At 49.8% G+C, this 20,576-nt stretch overlaps 1 protein-coding gene across 2 annotated transcripts in view; it reads left to right on the top strand.

The window, feature by feature from the left end:
• Positions 1-4,740, top strand: part of Ankrd11 (ankyrin repeat domain 11) — a 150,327-nt gene extending 145,587 nt beyond the window's left edge. For both annotated transcript variants that reach the window (XM_021171028.2, XM_029480582.1), the window contains 4 exons: positions 669-767; positions 838-981; positions 2,438-2,530; positions 3,730-4,740. In XM_021171028.2, coding sequence (XP_021026687.1) covers positions 669-767; positions 838-981; positions 2,438-2,530; positions 3,730-3,915 — 522 coding nt within the window. In that variant the 3' untranslated portion in view covers positions 3,916-4,740. The remainder of the gene's footprint in view (positions 1-668; positions 768-837; positions 982-2,437; positions 2,531-3,729) is intronic.
• The last annotated feature ends 15,836 nt before the right edge of the window (positions 4,741-20,576 follow it).

Genomic DNA, 20,576 nt, shown 5'->3' with positions numbered 1-20,576 from the left:
CTAAGGATGAAATTTCCTGTGTGCCTGTGTGTGTTGTCACTTCTCTTTGAGCTTCCCTCTCCTGCTTCACAGGGAAGCTACAAGTGCTGCCCTGCCCCGCCCTGCCCCACCGCTGCATGTTCCTCCTCTGATGCATAGTGATAAAGACAACAAAAGTGGTTTACACAGTTCAACCCACCTCTCTGTGTCTGCCTTTGAAGTCTGACTCCATATGAACCTGACTCCTGCTAGGCACCGCAGACATGTCCTCTCCTCTGCCTCATTGTCTCTTGCCCTGGGAGACACTTCCACGGGGCCATAGGGCTACGATGGGTAGGTTCCCCTCATTGCTTTAACCAATCGTGGTTGTCTAGCCCGCACCCTCACCCCAAGACATCCAGCCTTGGTTCAGGATTCTACATGCACACCTCGACTGAATGCACCCTGTTCACTCAGGATTCCCACGCTCCCACAGTGCTCCTTTGGCATAGGTGGGTACATCTGACCCAGCTGCTTGTGCTTTTCCTGCCATTATTTATTTGTAGGGTTCACGTGCAGCTCTGCTCTATGGTGCTTCCAGGTAACTGTCAGACTAACACAAGTTTCTAGGTGTGGGTTTCTAGGCTTAGACATGTTCACAGTTTTTAATATGTTTATCATGGCTTACCCATCTCCCCTTATATTTGCAGATTGCACCCCCTCCCTCTCTAGCTGAGCCCCTGAAGGAGCTGTTCAAGCAACAGGAGGCTGTGCGGGGTAAGCTGCGCCTGCAGCACAGCATCGAGAGGGTAAGTGGAGCCTCGGGCAGGGGGCCTGCCGACAAGCGTCTTAAGCTTACCTGTTCCTCTCCTTCTTCAGGAGAAGCTGATTGTGTCCTGCGAGCAAGAGATTCTTCGGGTTCATTGCCGGGCAGCCAGGACCATTGCCAACCAGGCAGTGCCATTCAGTGCATGCACAATGCTCTTGGACTCTGAGGTCTACAACATGCCTCTGGAAAGCCAGGTCAGTGACCCCACCAGTACATCTGCTCCCATGTACCCAAGCTCTGCCCACCCTGCTCATGATTGCTGTGGGGACCTAGCCCCAATGTGCCTCAGAAGGCACAGTAATGTCACGGACAAACCCCTCAAGCCTACAGAGTCTCTGAGACAAGTGACATGCATGCAAGTAGGATGGATAGCATCCTCCCTCCTCTCCCTGGCTGCAGGTCTGATGGCAGCCCCATCGTGAGCTGCTATGTTAGTGACTATGATGGGTCAATAATTGTAGCAACAAGACATTAGGGCCACAGGACCCGTGTTCCTGTGAGGGAGGCTGTAGAGGCTCTTAGCTTCATTCTGTTGGGAAGTTGGTTTTATGTAGTGCAGTTGGAGCCATACTCCAGAACAACATTCAAGTGCCTGAACTGCATTCCTGCCCCATCCTGTCACTGAGCACGGTCCCACCATCTCCCTGACTGACTCTGGCAGGATGTCACACACAGGCCACCATCACGTTCTTTACACACTATTCTCTCTCCGTCCTCTGTAGAAACCTCAGCACTTAGACTTATTCCTGGGCTGTGTCCCTGTAGAGCTTATAATCTGTTCCATCCTGGCTGTTGAGACCATGGGAGCTCTATAGGCCCCTTGTCATGTACAGCATAATTGAGTAAACTTGGATTAAAATCTCTTTCAGTCCATTACACATGGGGAAAAAGAACACACATACTTTGCCCATTTTGCACAGGTTAATAACAGGTATTCTTTTTAGAGACAGTCTCATGTAGCCTGGGCCAGCTTTGAACTCTTAATTCTGCCTCCCACTCCTAAGTGCTGGGTTATACAGATGTATACCAACACACTAGCATCCTGAGTTGTTTTTAAAGGAAAAGGCAAGGGATGGATTCCTGCCTGCATCCTCATCCCTCCTGGAATACATTAGATATTGACCACAGGTCCTGGGCCAACGACTACACAACGTTTTTACCTTGCCTTGCCCCCAGTATGCAGGCATGTCAGCCGGCAGTGCCAGATGCGTCCATCCCAGCTCCAAGTTTTCCCCTTTGTGAGGCAACATTAAACTTGGTTCAAGGCTTCCTGTGGTGAAAATCAGACCTCGCTCCATGAGGAGGGAGACAGTAAGGAAACTGACCCCTGTTTCCACCACAGACTTCTCAACTGTGCTTTTCAAAGCAGAAAAGTTACATTAAAGCACACCAGTAAAATGGAGGCCACATTCTATGCATAGGAAAGTGGCCTCCCACTCAGGCCTGCCATGCAAACTATCAACGGCCTCATCTCTCGGTGGGTCAGAGGCTGAGTCTGTGTGGCCTCCAGTACGTAGGAATCCGCAAGGGCAAGAACAGAGGGTTGAAGCATGTGTTGCCAGGATGAGGTCGCCCTAGTGTTCTCTGATGGACAAAGGACAGAACCTCTCATCAAAGGTCTCACCCTCACCGTCCCTATTGATTCTGCAGGGGGATGAGAACAAGTCTGTGCGAGACCGCTTCAATGCCCGCCAGTTCATCTCCTGGCTTCAGGACGTCGACGACAAGTACGACCGCATGAAGGTGAGTGCTTGCTCGCCTCAGATGCTCTGTGGAGGTTCCCACACTAAGTCTATAGCGTCTTCCCTTTTGTCAGGTATAGGGAGCAGCTCCTGGCAGGCCCCAGCCTGAGCCTCCAGAGATAGATGATAGAGGAGGACACAAAGTCAACCCCTGCAGCTGCTAAAGCCAAACGTAGGGTAGCCTCGGACTCCAGCACGCCGGTCCCAGTTTCTCTTCTCATGCAGGGAAATCAACCCAGAGTGTCCTGATTGCTGTCATCAAATACATGTTGTAGACAGTAAGATGTCACGGTTAGCTGGTTAATGAGCACAGAGCTCCATCCATTCAGAGGTGCTAACAAGACCTTGGGAGAATCAGAAGCCCTTGTGCTTAGGCCTGAGGCTTGTCACAAGCAGGGCTCAGAGCTGAGGTGGTTCTCTGTTTTCCCATGAACTCCTGCTCCCATTCTCTTACTTGGTCCTAGAGTCACCTCTCAGGCACACCTCACACCAGGTGACACAGACTGTGACATTAAACTTTGACCATATTTGATAACAAAGAAAACAGTCCTAAAAGGAAGGCGATAAAATGGCCAAATCTTAGTGAAATGATAGATCCTCAGTGTTTCTTCTAGAAGCAAAAGGTGAACGGGGTTCTTCATTCAGAAGCCTTGGCAAGGCTAGGCTGGAGGAGGCTTACAGGATTGAATCTCAGAAACCACGCACCTAACCTAGCACTTTTATCATTTTAGCAACTTCAAAACTTCAAAACAGATAAGAGCAGTGTGTTCACTGGGATAGTCTAGCCTGCTGGATACCCATAACTGCCCTTACTTAACTCAGGATCAGTCTTATAACGTGAATAACTATGAGCTGGGTGGACTCTCTGGGCCATGTTTCGAACGATTCACTGGGTCCTAAAACATGTCCCACTCCATCCAAGTCCCTGTGTATACTTTTAAATGTCATTACTACACACACACACCCTGAGGCTCAGAGAACAGTTACTCCAATCTGATGGTCAGAATAGGGGAGGTCCATCTGCTGGGCTGCAAGTCTCTAGCCCTGTCCTCACACAGCTGATACCCGGAGGACCTGGCCTTCATCAGGGGATAAACCAGGTTCTGGGCTAAGAACCGGGGTGGGGTCCTGTGGGTGAAGCCTGAAGGCAGTGGTGGAAGCCAGGGCCTGGCCGTCCCTCTCACCTTGTATGTTCCACAGACGTGTTTGCTGATGCGGCAGCAACATGAGGCTGCAGCCCTCAATGCCGTGCAAAGAATGGAGTGGCAGCTGAAGGCCCAGGAGCTGGACCCCGCTGGGCACAAGTCCCTGTGTGTAAATGAGGTGCCATCCTTCTACGTGCCCATGGTTGACGTCAACGATGACTTCGTACTGTTGCCAGCATGACACTCGGAGGAAGGTCACAGGACACAAACAAGGGCCACATAGGTCGCCCAGTGCTGCCGATGAGTCCCGGCAGCGGAGGAGGGAGCACCGCGTCCATCAAGTGGGAGGAGCCCAGAGACTGCACCTGGCCGAGTGTCTCCCCTCCAGATGCAGTGAGGTAGAAAGCATCTCCTTTTACCAGTTGCTGTGGGAGCACAAGGCCCAGACACTGCAGAGCTTTGCCTGGCCTTGGGACAAGGAGACCGTGGCCACAGACAAGGTGGCTCTGTGTCAGCCATGCCCTCTGGGTTTTCTTCCAGCTGATGACAGGGCACTTGAGGAGTCGCAGAGCAGAGTGTTTTTAATTCCTCGTTCCATTCTGATCAACTAATGGAAAATAGACTAAGGCGTCCACCTTCATAAGCAGTGACCTCCAGGTCAGAGAAGCAGGAAAGTGCTGTCCCGCCATGGTCCCCGGGACAGGCTTGGACACTGGTGCCGGCAAGGGTCCGGCTGCTGCCTGCCTGGACACAGGGACGCAGCCAGGACTCTTCGATAGTGTTTTTAATGGAGTCAAATCCACGTGGTTTGTATATTTCCCTCTAATCTTGGGCATTTTGTTTCTCTTTCTGAGAAGGTAACTTGAAACACTACAGAGCCAATAATCCTAGAGAGTGTATCCGCAAACCTGTACAGTTTTATATACATTCACAATGTACTTTTGCTGCCTTCTAGATAATTTATTTTGCAACACATTACTGCACAGTTGTAAATAACTTATGTACTGTAACATCACTTTCAGTTATGTGTAAAGAAATAAATAAATTAATTAAAATGTTCTTTGTACATGGCACTGTCCCTTCAGGTAGCCGGTTCTCTCTTGTGGGGGGCGGGATGGTAACTGACACACATACCTGAGTACACACATATCTCTTACAGTAACTGACACACATACCTAAGTACTCAGATACTGGGCTGCAGCTGCACACTTCATTTTGGATTCCAGATGGAGGGACAGGGCTGGAGCAGAGCCTCCTTCAGCCTCCAAGACTCCCATATCCAGATGGCTGTGTTTTAGGTTTCCAACACCAGCAGGGCTCCCACGTTTGTTTCTGCTGAAGACTTTGGCCTTGAGCATGGCCGGGCATCGTCAAGAAGCCTTAGCAGCTCTGCAGCTAGGGCGCCCTGCTCCCTGGCCCTTAGCCCACTGTTTTTATTAAGCCCGCTTCTTTTATTAAAGCATCCATGGGAGTCACCAGTTCCATCACGAGGATTCCAGCCCTCTGCGTAAGCCTTCATTGCAACTCTGCACAAATCTGGTATATCGCTGTCAGGGCCTGCCTTAAAGACAGTATTTACAGGGGATACATCCTACCTACCAGCCCGAGAAGCTGAGTCCATGTGAGCTGACTGTACTCCTGGTGTCCCTGAAACTTCCCATATGTGATCAGTGGCCTGCCATCTGAGATGCTCTACTGAGCACTTAGGCCTTCCAGCCTTTTATCAGAGAGTGAAGAACTCCATGCACATCAGAGCTCTGAAGCACAGATGCTGCAGATCCATGTTCATCACAGAAACAGTGTTTTCAACAGCATGTGTGTGCACATGCACCCGTGCCCACACACACACACAGGACTAGGTGCCATGCTAGGATAGAGGGCATGAGAGGGAGAGAAGAGGTGGCCCACGGATGGGGACTCTCCTGCAGCCTGTAAATGGGTGCCGTTTCTCAGGGGAAACTCAGGGCAGCTTCTCTCCCACTCGGATGGTTCTTGAGGCAGGGTTAGATCTACTGGGTCCTAGGCTGGCCTAAGGACAAAGGTCCATCCAGGCATTTCCTCCAGTTGGCATTTGGAGCCGGGTGAGGGCTTTGCCCTGGAGAACCAAAGTAGCTCTCATCTTTCCTAAGAAGCTGATGTCTGAGCACAGGGAAGGCACATGGCAGAGTGGAGGAGACTGAAACTCTAGACCCAAGAGGCAGCAGGAGATAATCCACTTCAGAGCTGTCACACAACAGGGTTTTCCAACCTTGGGGCTGCTGAAGTTCTCATTTGGTGGAGGGTGGCCGGCTTATGGCCAGCCAGCTAATGCGTGTCTGACATGTCTGACTGCAGCAGGAGACATGCCACTTCCCCCTCCACACACAGCAAGGTCTCTGCCAACTCCCAACTGACAGCCTCTGATGGAGAACAACTACAAAATAGCACTCATATCCAAAGCAACTGTTTTGGATTTGTGTGACATTTAGAACAGGAGTGAGCTCTGCACCCTGGGCCTGGTGGTATTCTGGTCCTTGAACTGGAAATGACTGGGCTTCTGAGCCACAATCATGTTTTGGGCACCTCTCGTTATTTAGGGTGTGGAAATTGCAAGTGGTCATTCTTCATTTTCACAAGACACCAGAAATGTTAGTCACCAATCCTGAAACACAGTACAGGGGCTAAAATAACTGTCAGGACAATTTCTTTTCCAAAATCCCAAAACATGAAATGAATTCAGAGAAGAAAAAGTAAGGAATAGCCGGGCAGTGGTGGCGCACGCCTTTAACCCCAGCACTTAGGAGGCAGAGGCAGGCAAATTCCTGAGTTTGAGGCCAGCCTGGTCTACAGAGTGAGTTCCAGGACAGCCAGGGCTATGCAGAGAAACCCTGTCTCAAAAAACCAAAAGAAAAGGAAAAAAAAAAAAAAAGAAAGAAAGGAATATTAGTTTGGCAGAAAATGCTAAGATTTAAACTCATCAAAGTACATGCAGACCAAAGCTCCTGGTACTTAGCAGAAGTGTGCTAATGAGATTTGTCAGTCTTAGACTTCAGACGTCACCTCCCAAGGCTCTGCTCACACAAGAAAGCAGCACTGGAGACTGAGGGTCTCCTCCTCCTCCACACCCCTTTGGCTCTGGCGCCTTGAGAATCACCGCGGAACCAGCAGAGAGGAGTCCCCTGTACCTGACAGCTCCCCGGAAAAGCAACGATTACACTGGTTTGTCCTGACTCAACCTGGCCTGGCCTTCAAAGGAATTCCCTTTTCTCCCCACAGCACTGCTCAGAAACACCCTCAACCCAAGGACACTCGAGCCGGATGTGGACTATGGTCTGCCACGGGCATCCTGGAAGCTTTAGTAGACACATAATAGGCAGAGAAGGCTGGAGTGCCCAGGAGGCATCTGAGAACCCTTATGCAAGTAGCAACTGAAGTCTGAAGTAGCATTGTAACCTGTCCGCCGCTGAGCAAAAACCCTGGGGACAAGACACTGATCTTAGCAGACAGAGACCAAAAACAAACTTATGAGTGTAGTTCGAAGAACAAAGGACATCTAAAGAATTAACAGGGCTGGTGATACAAACACACCAGCCAGACCAAATAAGTTGTTTCAAAGCAACGACCCTGGTACCTAGTGAAGTAGTTGAATCTGAGTTGGTAGTTAGAGTGCTGGGAAGTGGATCACTGGGATATTCAAATCTGAGAAACGATAAAGACTTGAGGGGAAGCAAGCCTGTGCTCTGCAGATGCCAAGGCAGTGTGCAGTGCCTGAGGAGACCCAGGAGAGGAAAAATGAACAAACAATGGTTAGAAGTTGCCCAAGTTTGTTGAAATTAAGCTCAACCAACATAAACTGATAGTGTCAAAGCATAAGAGAGCAGCCACAGGAAGGACTCCAGGTCAGCCAACACTGTTGCAGAGCCATGAAGGTCTGGGCAGCTGCCTGGCCTCCCACAGTGAGAGAAGCATGGCTGAAAAGCTGTCCCTCTGAAATGAAGAAATTAAAGGACATTTCTAGGTGGATAAAGAACCACCTTGACTGTTAACAACAGATCTGCTTTTCAGGGGGAGATGTTAGCATCCCCACCTTCCCTAAATGGGTCAGACAGGCAGGAAGTCATCGCAAATCAATCGGCTCTCCCTGCTGTCCATGCAGCACACAAAAACTGTCCACTGTTCACTGTGTGTGGGCTACTCTCCATGAACAGGCCAATAGGCCAGAAGTCAGTCTCAACAAACGTAGAAGGCTTAAGATACACAGCCTTCTACTCCAATGACCCCGGGACACAGCCTTACCCTCCGATGACCCCGGGCGACTGGGCAGCCTGAGATTACCATCCTCCTCCTAAGCAGCCCATCTCCTTAGCAAGCAAGTCACAAAGGAACAGTCTGAGGGGGAACGGCCCAGTTCAGAAGTGCTCAAGACCAGGTAACTCTGCCGTGCCTTTTGCTGTGGTCCTAAAGGACTGGTGGAGTGTAGCGCTAGAGACTACACTTATATTACTTAGATGGCCAAAAGGGAGTCCCAGGAGAGGGCAAGAAGAGTCAAAGGTCTTAGCTCATTTGTGCCTTAGATGGCCCAACCTACACATCTGCACAATGAGGAGGCACATATGGTTGCCTCTGGTTCAGCCTGAGCATGACGGGTGTGAGAGCTGAGCTGAGACATGGAAGTACGGCTTGGCAGTGTCCCCTGCCTGGTGTACTTGAGACCCCCCCCCCGCCCCCGTTTCCATCCCCAGTACCAAACAAGAGCAGATACAATAGTCTGAAAGCCAGACTAACCTTGCGGGGACAGGCAGTGGGGACTAACAAGAACTCACAGTTTGTAAACAAGATCCAGGGCTCACCCAGTGGCAGTGTTAGGGGCAGCACCAACCAATACATTAAAGCAACTGCTACACAAACCTCACAGAAGCAAGCTGACTGTCTGATATAGACATACTGTGAAAGAAATAGAAATCACAAAGAATACCCAGAGGGCTGCCTGGCATGCACCACATGGTGGCTTACCGTGACCCCAGCCCCGGAGAGACTGAGGCCAGAGGGTAGCTACAAGTCTGAGGCCTCCCCTGGGCCATGCAGTAAGTTCAAAAATCAACTTTGGCTAAGAAGCAAAACCCTGCCTCAAAAAAAAAAAAAAAAACCAAACAGGGCAGGGACTGTAGCCCAGCTGATCAAGTGCTTGCTGCAGGCCCAGAAATCAGGGCCTTGAAGTTTAGCACCACAGAAATCAGGCCTGGCGATGTGTAGCTGTATAGCCAGGTGGGGAGTCAGAAGATTGAAGCCATCTCAAAAACATCAAAGACACAAATGGAGATTTTTGTTTGGTTGGTTTTGGTTTTTCGAGACAGGGTTTCTCTGTAGAGCCCTGGCTGTCCTGGAACTCACTTTGTAGACCAGACTGGCCTCGAACTCAGAAATCCACCTGCCTCTGCCTCCCGAGTGCTGGGATTAAAGGTGTGCGCCACCAAGCCCAGCTACAAATGGAGATTTTAAAACTGAACAATCCAACAGTAAAATCAGGCCCACCTATATACTTGTTTTAGTATTTGAGCATACTGTCTGTCTCTGTCTCTCTCTCTCTCTCTCTCTCTGTGTGTGTGTGTGTGTGTTGGGGTGGGTATAGAATAATGTGCCTCTGTAGGCCAGGGGTATCAGACCCCCTAGAGCTAGAGCTAGACAGAAGCTGTTACAGGGCACCTGAAGTGGGTGCTGCATACTGAACTTGGATCCTCTGCAAGAGCAGCCTGTGCTCCTGTGCTCTTGACCGCTCAGCCACCGTCTCTTCAGCTCCCATCCACCCTGGGTTTTTGTTTGTTTTTTTTGTAATAACTTTTTAAAATTTTATGTACACTAGTATTTTAACTAAATGTATGTCTGCGTGCAGTGTCAGATCCCCTGAAACAGGAGTTACAGACAGTTGTGAGCTGCCATGTGGGTGCTGGGAATTGAACCTGGATACTCCGGAAGAGCTGTCAGCGCTCTTAACCACTGAGCCATCTCTCCAGCCCCAACCTTGTTTTTTTTTTTTTGAGACAGCATCTCTCGCTAGCCTGGGGCTCTGTGATTCATCTAGGCTGTCTGACAGCAAGCCCAGGAAACCTGTCTTTGTCTCTTCTGGGCTGGGGCAGTAGTTTGTGCCACGATCCTATGTGTTTGTGTCTATGTGTGTTAACATACATTGAGCCCATACATGGCAGGCCAGGTGACATTGTAGAAGGTGAAGTGAGGAAACAGGCTACACCACAATGCAGAAGATGAGGAAACCAGGACTGGCTAGTGTGCCAGTTCTGCTACTGTGCCCCTCTTCAAGTCTGGTTCATGAGCTTGTATGTATGTGTGTGCCCATGCAAAAGTGTGCTATGTCTGGACAAATACCTTGATGCGTGCCATGTGGTTGTTATAACCTGCAGAATACATGATATTAACAGGTGCGTAGGTACCTTCATGTATGTACAGATGCGTGTGCAGATGTATAGATGTATGCATATGTCAGGACCTGTGCAGATATATAGTGTGCACATTTTGTGAGCGTATAGATGTATAGATTTGTAGATGTGTTGTAGAGTGTATGGATCCATGGGAGTTAGATGTGTTAATGAATGTATGTGTGTGTGTGTGTGTGTGTATGTATGTACGTATGTATGCTCCTACAGGAGCATGCCTGTTTGTGCAAATGCACAGGTGAATATATGTTAGTAGGTATGGATCCATAATACACATGTGTTAGTGTATCTACCATCATACAGGCATGTACATGTATATACAGATGCACAGGTATGTACCTATGTTGGTGTATGTATGTTTATAGGTATGTGCCTATGTGTGCTCAGATGTACACATATGTGCATACACTTGTATGTATGTACAAATATATAGGATTGTACAGCTATATACATATGCAGAAATGTGTGTTTGTGTGTATCCTGATGCAGATGCACACAGGAATGTACTCATACATGTGTAAGAGTGATGTGTGTGTGTGTGCATGCATGTTGTGCTGACTGGTTTTGTCAACTTGACACAAGCCAAAGTCATTGAAGAAGAGGGAACCCTGATTGGAAAAGGTGCCTAGAGGGCATTTTCTTACTAGTGACTGATGTGGAACCAGGGCCCACTGTGGGCAGTGCCACCCCTGAGCTGGTGGTTCTGGGAACTCTTAAGTAAACAAGGTCAGCACATCATGAGCAGCATCCTCCCTCATGACCTCTGCATCAGCTCCTGCCTCCAGGCTCCTGCCCTGACTTCCTTTAGTGATAAACCATGATGTGGTTTTCTCAAGTCTTGGTGTTTCATCACAGCAGGAGTAGCCCTAATTAAGATGCATACGGAGGCCAGAGCTCTGTCATCAGTGTCTTCCTTGACTAGTGAGCAGCTTAGACATTGAGCAGGCTCTCACTTAAGTCTTTTTTTTTTAAGATTTATTTATTTATTATATGTAAGTACACTGTAGCTGTCTTCAGACACTCCAGAAGAGGGAGTCAGATCTCGTTACAGATGGTTGTGAGCCACCATGTGGTTGCTGGGATCTGAACTCCTGACCTTCGGAAGAGCAGTTGGGTGATCTTACCCACTGAGCCATCTCACCAGCCCCCTCACTTAAGTCTTAAGTAGCCATCTTGTTCCAGGATCCCTGTCCTCCTGCTCCTGAGTGCTGGGACTGCAGGCTCTTGTTCCCACCTGTCCTTTACCTCTGACCGTGACATCACCCTTCTTGTTTGCTTTGATTTGGATTTTGAGACAGGGTTTCTTTCCCTGTGTAGCCCTGGCTGTCCTGGAACTCACTCTGTAGACCTCAAATCCAGAGATCTGCCTGCCTCTGTTTCCTGAGCGCTAGGACTAAAGGCATGTGCCACCACGCCTGGCCGGGTTCTCACTCTTACACTGCTGGCAGGCACTTTGCCCACTGAGCCTCTCCCCAGCCTCTGGGCACACCATTTTTAAAGTAGAGAAATCCTGAAAGAGGCTGTTCTTAGGGAGAAACAATGGTAAGAATGCTATCCATCTCAGCAGACAGGGAGGGAGCAAAGCAAAGGAGCTGAGAGACCACCATCCCGGAGACCTGGCCCCGTGAACCTTACTCTCCAAGGTGAAGGGTAGCCAGCTGGGGCGGCGCACACCTGTAACCCAGTACCCAGGGCAGAGGCAAGCAGAGCTCTGTAAGGTTTGCTCTATTTAAGAAAGGGGAAATGGGGGGGGGCTGGAGAGATGGCTCAGTGGTTAAGAGCACCGACTGCTCTTCCGAAGGTCCTGAGTTCAAATCCCAGCAACCACATGGTGCCTCACAACCATCTGTAATGAGATCTGACGCCCTCTTCTGGTGCATCTGAAGACAGCTACAGTGTACTCAGATATAATAATAAATAATATCTTTAAAAAAAAAAAAAGAAAGAAAGAAAGAAAGGGGAAATGGAAAAAAGCTAAATGAGGACAAAAAGGTCTCCTCAGACAGGAACTGAAGGAATTTGTCTTGAATGCCTCCCCACATGGAATATTAGACATTCTTTAGAAAAACACAGGTCAGGCTAAGGCAGTGTCTGAGTCTGTGGTTAGTTTTCATGAGGCCTGGGATCCGGGAGAGAGGAGACTCAGAAATTCAGGTCTGGGGCCAGAGAGATGGCTCAGTGGCTAAGACCACTTGTGCTCCTCCAAAGGACCCAAAATTTAGTTCCCAGAAAAGGATGTCAGCTCACACCTGCCTGAAGCTCCAGCTGCAAAGGGCTTGCCAGGCTCCTCTGGAGGTCGCAGAAAACCCTACATTCGGCATACACCCATACAGACATGCATACATTATATTGTATATATTGCATATGTACAATGCATTAGGAAATTTAAGGTTTAAAGAAAACAAAAATGCCGATCTGCATTAAAGAAAGGAGAAAGGAAAACAACCAAGTCTCAGGGTACATACCCAAAGCCCCAGCACTCAGGAGATCAAAGCAGGGGATTGACTGCTATGGGTGTGAGGCCAGCTAGGGCTTCATAGCAAGACCCTGTCTCAACCCACGCTCAAGGAAACGTGAAGATGATAAACAGTTTCTGTGCAGCCTTGGTGTCCTTGCTCTCCAACCTTCCATTCCCCCCCACCTCCCACCCACCCCCATGTCGCACCTTGTCCCCATCTCACAGGCATGCAAGGGAGAGCCTGTGAGAGCATGAGTCTTGGTGCGGACTGCATGCAGTTCTTGGGGCCAGAGGCCTGGTCCCTGGGAACTATTCTGGAGTATGGGGCTCAGGGCTACAGGTCAGGCTCCACTGCTTACAAATTCCTGTCTTTCCTTAGCAGTCAAATTGATTAAAACCAGACACGGGGTGGCACAAAGGACACGTAGCACATAAACGCCGTAAAACTCAACTGGTCAAGGCTTTGTGATGTGGCCTGTGATCCCAGTACACGCAGGGGGCAGGGGCAGGAAGATTGCTTCATGTTTAGGGCCAATCTGGGCAATATATATAAGAAGACCCCATTGACAACAAAGCCAAGAACAGTGGGTGGCTCTCATCTGTATTTTCAAATCTAGAAACAGAGGCAGTAGGATTGCTACAACTCTGGAGCTAGCCTCAGCTACAGTTTAAGACACTGTCTCAAGATAAATAAAAGACTCCCATCAAGACAAGGAAGGGAGTGGATTGAGAGAAAGCAAGAAAGTGAGCGAGCACTAGGAGAAGCAGAGAGGCCTAGCATGACATCAGACATCAGCGCCAGCAGAAGCAGTTGCAGTGAGGGGTGGGGTGCTCCTCTGTAACCCCAGGGTTTCAGAGGCAGAGGCAGAAAGAGCAGGAATTGAGGTGAACCTCGTCTACACAGGAAAGGAAGAACAGGGAAGGGAGGGAGGGAAGGAAGGAAGGAAGAAAGGAATGAAGGAACGAACAACACACAGAAACAGTCCTGCAGGCTGAAAGCCAATAATGACATCACGATGTAAGCAGCACCCACAACCTCCTGGATGGGCTGACTCTACAGATCCCTTTAACTGCAAACACAGCTCCTCAGGCCCACATGGAGGACGTGGGAAAACACATTCCTACCTTAACAAATGTCAAGGAAATCATACCTGGTCTGTTCTTAGACTACAATGGGATTAAAGTAGAAATAACAAGGAGATAGATGAAAACTCTCAAAAGACTTCAGCTTAAGCACTACGCTCAGAAGTAACTCCAGGGTCAAAGAGGAGACAACTGGCCAGGAAACTTCCCGTGACCAGCTTGGCTGGGCTTACATTCACTGAGATCCTACCATAGCCTCCCTCATGCTGGGATTAAAAGGTGTTTGCTACCAGACTAGCTAAAAAGTTTTTTTTTTTTAAATCTTTTTTTTTTTAAAGATTTACTTATTTATTTATTTTTTACATGTAATACACTGTAGCTGTCTTCAGACACACCAGAAGAGGGCATCAGATCTCATTACGGGTGGTTGTGAGCCACCATGTGGTTGCTGGGATTTGAACTTCGGACCTTCAGAAGAGCAGTCGGGTGCTCTTACCCACTGAGCCATCTCACCAGCCCAAAAGTTTTAAATTAAAAGTTTTTTTTTTAATTACTTTTATAGCCTTTAATCCCTCAGGAGGCAGGGGCAGGTGGATCTGTGAGTTCGAGGCCAGCCTGGTCTACAGAGTGAGTTCCAGGACAGCCAGGACTGCACGGTGAAACTGTTTCAGAGTCCCCCTGACCCCCAAAAGGCTGGAAACATAGAAGATGGTTCATCAAGAGCACTCGCTGCTCTTCCAGAGGACCTTGCTTTAACTCCTTGCACCCGGATGCTGCTCACAGACATCCATTGCTCCAGGTCCAGTGGATCCGATGCACTCTGCTGAAGTGCACCAAACACTCATGGGATTCATACACACACGTGCAAGCAAAACATGCCCATAAAACAAACCAAAAAGGGTATGTTCAAAACCAAACATTGTAAAGACACATAAAATAACACAGGGTAATAATACATAGATGTCCTGACCCTGGGCTTGACAGTGATCTAGAAACGGCACCAAGGTCGAATCTGTAAGGAACTGGATACACTAGGGACAGGGAGAGACTGCACGAGGTTCTGGGAAATGGCAGAGTGGAAGGCATCAAGAATCCATTTCCCAGACTAAACAGAACCTGAGAGGCAACTACTTAGGAGTTCCTCATCTGCCAAAAACCTGCAAGTCCCAAGAGAGGGCTTGTGGCCCCATTGTGGTTTATCCTCATCATTTAGGAAACTAATACTTTCAAAAGAAAAACAAGCATTCACCGTGGAATTTATTTTGTGACTCCAAATTTTGCTTCTTACCTAAATTAAGAGACTAGTGTACTTAATTGGTTTATATTTATGAGCACACAATCAATAAAGATATAATCTTTCGATATCCATAACTAAAGCAGATGCAGCAGGAGCTACCTGGGAACACAGTGACTGCTTTAAATCCAGAGTAGACCGTTAACACCTTTGATTCCTGCTCAGCTCCAGCCCCGAGTGACAGCTCACAACCTGCAGTACCAGCACTCAGAAGGCTGGAGGAGGCGTCTGTATCAGATGCCAGCCTGGCCCACAGCATGTGGCAGACACTAGCTCAAAGGAAGAAAAATCTCCATGGTAACCTTAAGGAAAATAGTGACAGGTTGTATATAGAAAGACATAAAAAAGGAACTAAACACTTTTGTTTCACTACAAGAAAAAGTGTAATAAAAAAAGATGGTAATTCAGAAAATGAAAACCAAACTGTCCCGGACAGAAAATAGTGTAATGGCAGAAATCCACTCTCAGCAGTAGCTAAAAAGATTAAACTCTCCAATCAAGGCCAAGGACTGGGCTGTGTTGAGCTGGAAGCCTGCAAAGACTCAATGACAAAACTCAAGGTGACAGTGGCAGGAGAGAATCCGGAGATGAAAGAGAGGGAAGACTGAGCCTGCTATCAAATGTCTTCCCCCCCTCCCCCACCTTCCCTTCATTCCCCCCATTTCTCCCTCCCCCCCTTCCCCCTCTACTCAGACAGGGTTTTGTCTGTGTAGCCCTGGCAATCCTAGAGCTCACTATGTAGACCAGGCTGGCCTTGAACTCAGAAATCTGCCTGCCTCTGCCTCCCCAGTGCTGCGATTAAAGGCATTTGATGCCGGGCAGTGGTGGCACACGCCTTTAATCCCAGCACTTGGGAGGCAGAGGCAGATCTCCATCATGAGTTCCAGGTCAGCCTAGGCAGCTCCAAGACAGCCAGGGCTACATAGAGACACAAGATGGCAGATAGCTCAGCTGGTAAAGGCGCTTGCCCCCAACCCCAAAGACCTGAACTCCATTCCTAGGACCCACATCTTAGAAGGACAGAACCAATTCCTGAAAGCTGTCCTCTGACCCCCACACCTGAACCACGGCACGCGCCTCCGCACACAAATAGATAGATGCGATCATTTTCTTTTTAAAATTGACTGAATAGCTAAAAAAAAAACCCAAAACAGTTAAGCCCCACAAGAAAAGGTAGTTTTAGGAACATATACTTAGACATCAGTTTTCAAAGGCCAAAATTACTCTTTAAAAAGATAAGAGAGCCGAGAATGTAGTTCGGTTGGTAGAGCCAGTGTGCATAAATGGGGTGTGGCACTACACACCCAAAATCCCAACATTCCCACTTGGGCAGAAGGATCCATGGCTACACAGGGCCGCCTGGGCTACAGAGATCCTGCATCCCCCAAAAGGGAAATATTTCATAAAGACCTGAACAGGAAGCCCATATTTGCCGCCGCCACTCAGGTGATACTCAGAATACATGGAAAAAAAAACCTGCAGTGAATACCTGTACTCAGAAGTCCGTGGCAAAGCTGCTTTCTTTTTGTTTCTGTTGCTGCAAGAAAATACCCCGAAGGGTGCAACTTAAGGGAAGGTGGGCTTGTTTGGCCCACAGTGTCAGGGCAGGGGGGGTCACAGGGACAGGAGCGTGAAGCAGCTGACCACCACACTCCAGAAAAGAGCAATAGATAATGCAGTGTGCTCAGTGCACACTTTCTCCACCCTCCCACAGTCCGGAGCCCGGCCTAGAGAATAGCTCCCCCCTCCCACCTCCCCACCCCCGAGGGAGCGTCCTTCCACCTCAATTAGCATAATCAAGATAATCTCCCTGGGGCTGGTTCAGAAGTTGGCCTTCCAGGTGATTCTGGGTTCTCAAGCTGATAATTAGCACTAACCATCACAGCGGACTACAACCTACAAAACTGGATCCACTCAGATGTCCACCCACTGGAGACGGTGAACTCCGTGGACACTAGTCAGCTGTACAGACTCGGTGTTAAGTGGACTTGGTGCATGAAGTTTTGTGTAAAGACTCCTCATACACAAGGCCTGAGAATTTAGGGTTCCCTCATGTGAACCCCCCAAACCAGAGGCATCTGATTGGTGGCTAGTGGTTTCTGGACCAAGAAGGCAGGTAGTGAAGCTAACTGGAGCAAGGTTTATGTTGGACTTTTATGACAGTCATACTCCGACTCCCCCATTTTTTTCCTTTGTCAGAATGCTGGAGTTCTCGAGTTAGGTCATAACTCCCGTTAGGCAATGCTTATCAACCCTGAGCTACAGCCTAGAATTGTGATCCTACTTCAACTTTAAAAAAATTAAAGGCGGCTCGTGTCTCTAGCTGCATATGTATCAGAAGATGGCCTAGTCGGCCATCATTGGGAAGAGAGGCCCCTTGGTCTTGCAAACTTTATATGCCTCAGTATGAGGGAACGCCAGGGCCAAGAAGTGGGAGTGGGTGGGTAGGGGAGGGGGGGTGTCTAGAGGACTTTTGGGATAGCATTTGAAATGTAAATGAAGAAAATACCTAATTAAAAAAATAAATTAAAAAAAAATTAAAGGCGGGGCAGTGGCGCCATGCGCCTTTAATCCCAGCATTAGAGAGGCAGAGGCAGGTGGGTCTCTGAATTCCAGGCGAGCCTGGTTTACAGAGTGAGTTTGACATCAGCCAGGTCTACACAGAGAAACCCGACAAAGAAACAACAAATTAATACGTCCAATACGAAACCCGTCAACCGTGTTCATGAAAACCCAAAGCCCAGCCATCGCGCACAAATAACGAATCAATGAGAAACCCACAGAATGCTAACCTCGGAAATGCAGCCAGAGAGCGAGCGCTTGAGATTACAGCCTTAACCCTACCTGCCTGTCCCTCGCCGAGGAACCCTGGCGCCGCCCCAGCGCAGTGACGCCGCCTGCGGTGAGAGAGGCCAGACGACCTGAAGACCAGCTTGACAGCACCTTCCTTCCACCCAGGGCCCGGCAGCTGGGACGCCTTGGTGAGAAGGCCAGGCCTGGCAGCCATCTGTGGACTCGAGCCCAGCGAACATCAGCTGGCAGCTTAGGCCGCAGACACCTGGGTCCGATCGCCTGCCCCGGCCCCTCCCCCGCCCCCGGTGACCTCCGCGCTTCCTGGCCCCTGGCCCCTCCCTCAGAAGGGTTCCTCTTTTCGAGGCCCGCCCACCGTCCCCGCCCTGTGCGCAGGAATTTGGCTTCCTTGAGGTTTGGCTTGGGGGGGAGGCGGGGGCTCAGCCCTATTCGGACTCCTGGTGGCTCTGAGCCTCTCTTGTCCCCCCAACCCTCCGACCCCTATCCTGTGCCGACCTAGCCTTCTGCAGTTTGGTCAACCAGGCACACCTGATCTAGAACAGTGAACCAGCCTGCTTTCTTCTCCACCGCCCCCTGGGTCCCTTGCCCTCTGTCTGCTGGGGTGTCTTGCTAGGGTTCTCATGGGACGCTCCTGTTTGGCTCAGGCTGCCCCTGGGAAGTCAATGGCAGGCTTGGGACAGGCTGGCTCTCCCATCAGGCCTATGGCTGGCAGGTTGGTGGGCCCCGGAAGAGAGATAGATCTAGGCTACCTGTTGAAGCAGGTGGGTGGGGTTAGTGAGGGCCTGGACGCCATACTGTGTGCAGTTTTGAGCCGCCTTGTTTGGGCTGGTGCTGCTAACCCTGGAATTCCATGGCAGGAGGTGGCTTTGACTGATGGAATGACCTGGTCGTTTCAGGCTAAGGGGCATACCAAAAGGGAATTGTCCACCATGAGGTGCCCTGGCACGGGGCTGTAAGAACTGTGAGCCAGAGGCAGTCTTAGTGGTCCGGGTGAACGAAAGGGAAGGGGCAGCAGGCCTTTCAAGCCAAGCTCCAGCCTCCCTACCCTCGGGCTAACACCTACTTCCTGCCTCACTTCCGGTCTCCTTTAGAAGCCTTGCTCTCACAGCCTCTGGACTGGACGGAAGTTGTGCAGTGGCCACATCTCCGTGAGACCTGCCAGGGGCGCCAATACCTGCCCTAGCTGGCCCTGCCCTCCTGTCCAGGAATCACCTGAGCCCTGCCTGCTTTCACGAGTGACTGGGCGTTGAAATAAACCTGCCTGGCACTACTTGTTTCTTTTTCCTTTGGACAGGGGTCGGGGGTGGTTTCTCTGTGTAGCCCTGGCTGGCCTGTAGACCAGGCTGGCCTTGAACTCAGAAATCTGCCTGCCTCTGCTTCCCAAGTGCTTGGATTAAAGGCATGGGCCACCACTGCCTGGCTTGGCCTAGCACTACTTATTTTAGGCCTGAAGAGGCAGAGACCCAGAAAAGAGAGATAGGAGACCCAGGTCAGCAAGGGCCTTGGCCTCTAGAGCAGAAAAGCCCTGAGTCCAGCCTGCCTGGTTTCTGGAGTTACTCTTGAAATAACACGTCATGTAAGTATTTAAAAATAAATAAAAAGGAACACTCCCATATACAACTTGTGAGGGTGGCCCCCAGAAGCTCATATATTTGAATCGTTCCCAGTTGGTGGGCTGTTTCGGAAGGATTAGAAGGCTGTTTTTGGAGAAGGTGTGTCAGTGGGGTGGGCTTTGGGGTTTCAAAAACCCACATCAGGCCTAGCCATGTTCTCTCTCTCTCTCTCTCTCTCTCTCTCTCCTTCCAATTTGCCGATCAGAGATCAGATGTGAGCTCTCGGCTACTGTTCCACTGCCCAGCCTGCCCGCCCACCTCTGCCATGCTTCCCACCATGGTGATCATGAACTAACTCTCTGAAAGGATAAGAAAGCTGCCTTGGACATGGAGTCTCTGCACAGCAATTTGAACGAGTAACTAAGACATGGGAACTGAGGTGCAGAGAGCTGAGGGCAAAGAGGATCTTCTGTGACAGGATTAAGTAGAAGGACCTGGTTTGGGCCTAGAACACTTGTCCCTAGGCACAAGGTGCAGGGCAGGGATGAAGGGTCAGAGGTTAGCAGGGACAGTGCACAGGTGCTGCAGTCATTGGTGGTGGGACTTGCTGTAGGACGATGCGTGGGAAGCATCGGAGCACAGAGAGAGGCGCACACTGTCACCTTGAATCAGGAAGCACCCCCTCTGCACTGGGCTGGCATCAGGTAGCCTCCAACTAGACTGTCCTGGGAGAAGGGTAGGGCTTGGAAGGAATGTGCCCAGAGAGGGATGGCTACCCCAAGGCCAGAGGGCTCTGAGTAACCAGGGTGAAGCCTGGCAGAGCCTGGAATCGCCTGTCTCTTGTCCCCAGGGATGCCTGGATGGACCACACTGTCCCAAGGCTCCTCCTAGCTTTCCAATCGATAGCTGAGGCTGCTATCTGGAGGCTTAGCAGTCTGGAGCGGACAGGACTCCCCCTCTCCCCTCCCCTAGGTCTGTGGTTCTTCCATTTACCCTCAGCTGGTCCTCTGCACTGCCCTCTCCCCCTCATGTGAACAGAGATGGCCCTCAGGCTTAGGATCAGGGAAGGCAGCACAGGCCAGCAGGATGGCAAGACGCCAAGGCAAAATCACCTTCTGGTTTTGTGGTGAGAAGAGCAGAATGTTTTCTAGGGTGCATGCGCCCCAGTTTTTCTTTTTTTTTTTCTTTTTTCTTTTTTGGTTTTTCGAGATAGGGTTTCTCTGTGTAGCCCTGGCTGTCCTGGCACTCACTTTGTAGACCAGGCTGGCCTCGAAC

Source organism: Mus caroli, chromosome 8, assembly GCF_900094665.2.
Source record: "Mus caroli chromosome 8, CAROLI_EIJ_v1.1, whole genome shotgun sequence".
Lineage (NCBI taxonomy): Eukaryota > Metazoa > Chordata > Mammalia > Rodentia > Muridae > Mus > Mus caroli.
Note: the sequence above shows the minus strand (reverse complement) of the source record. Positions and strands in the feature narration are given on the sequence as shown.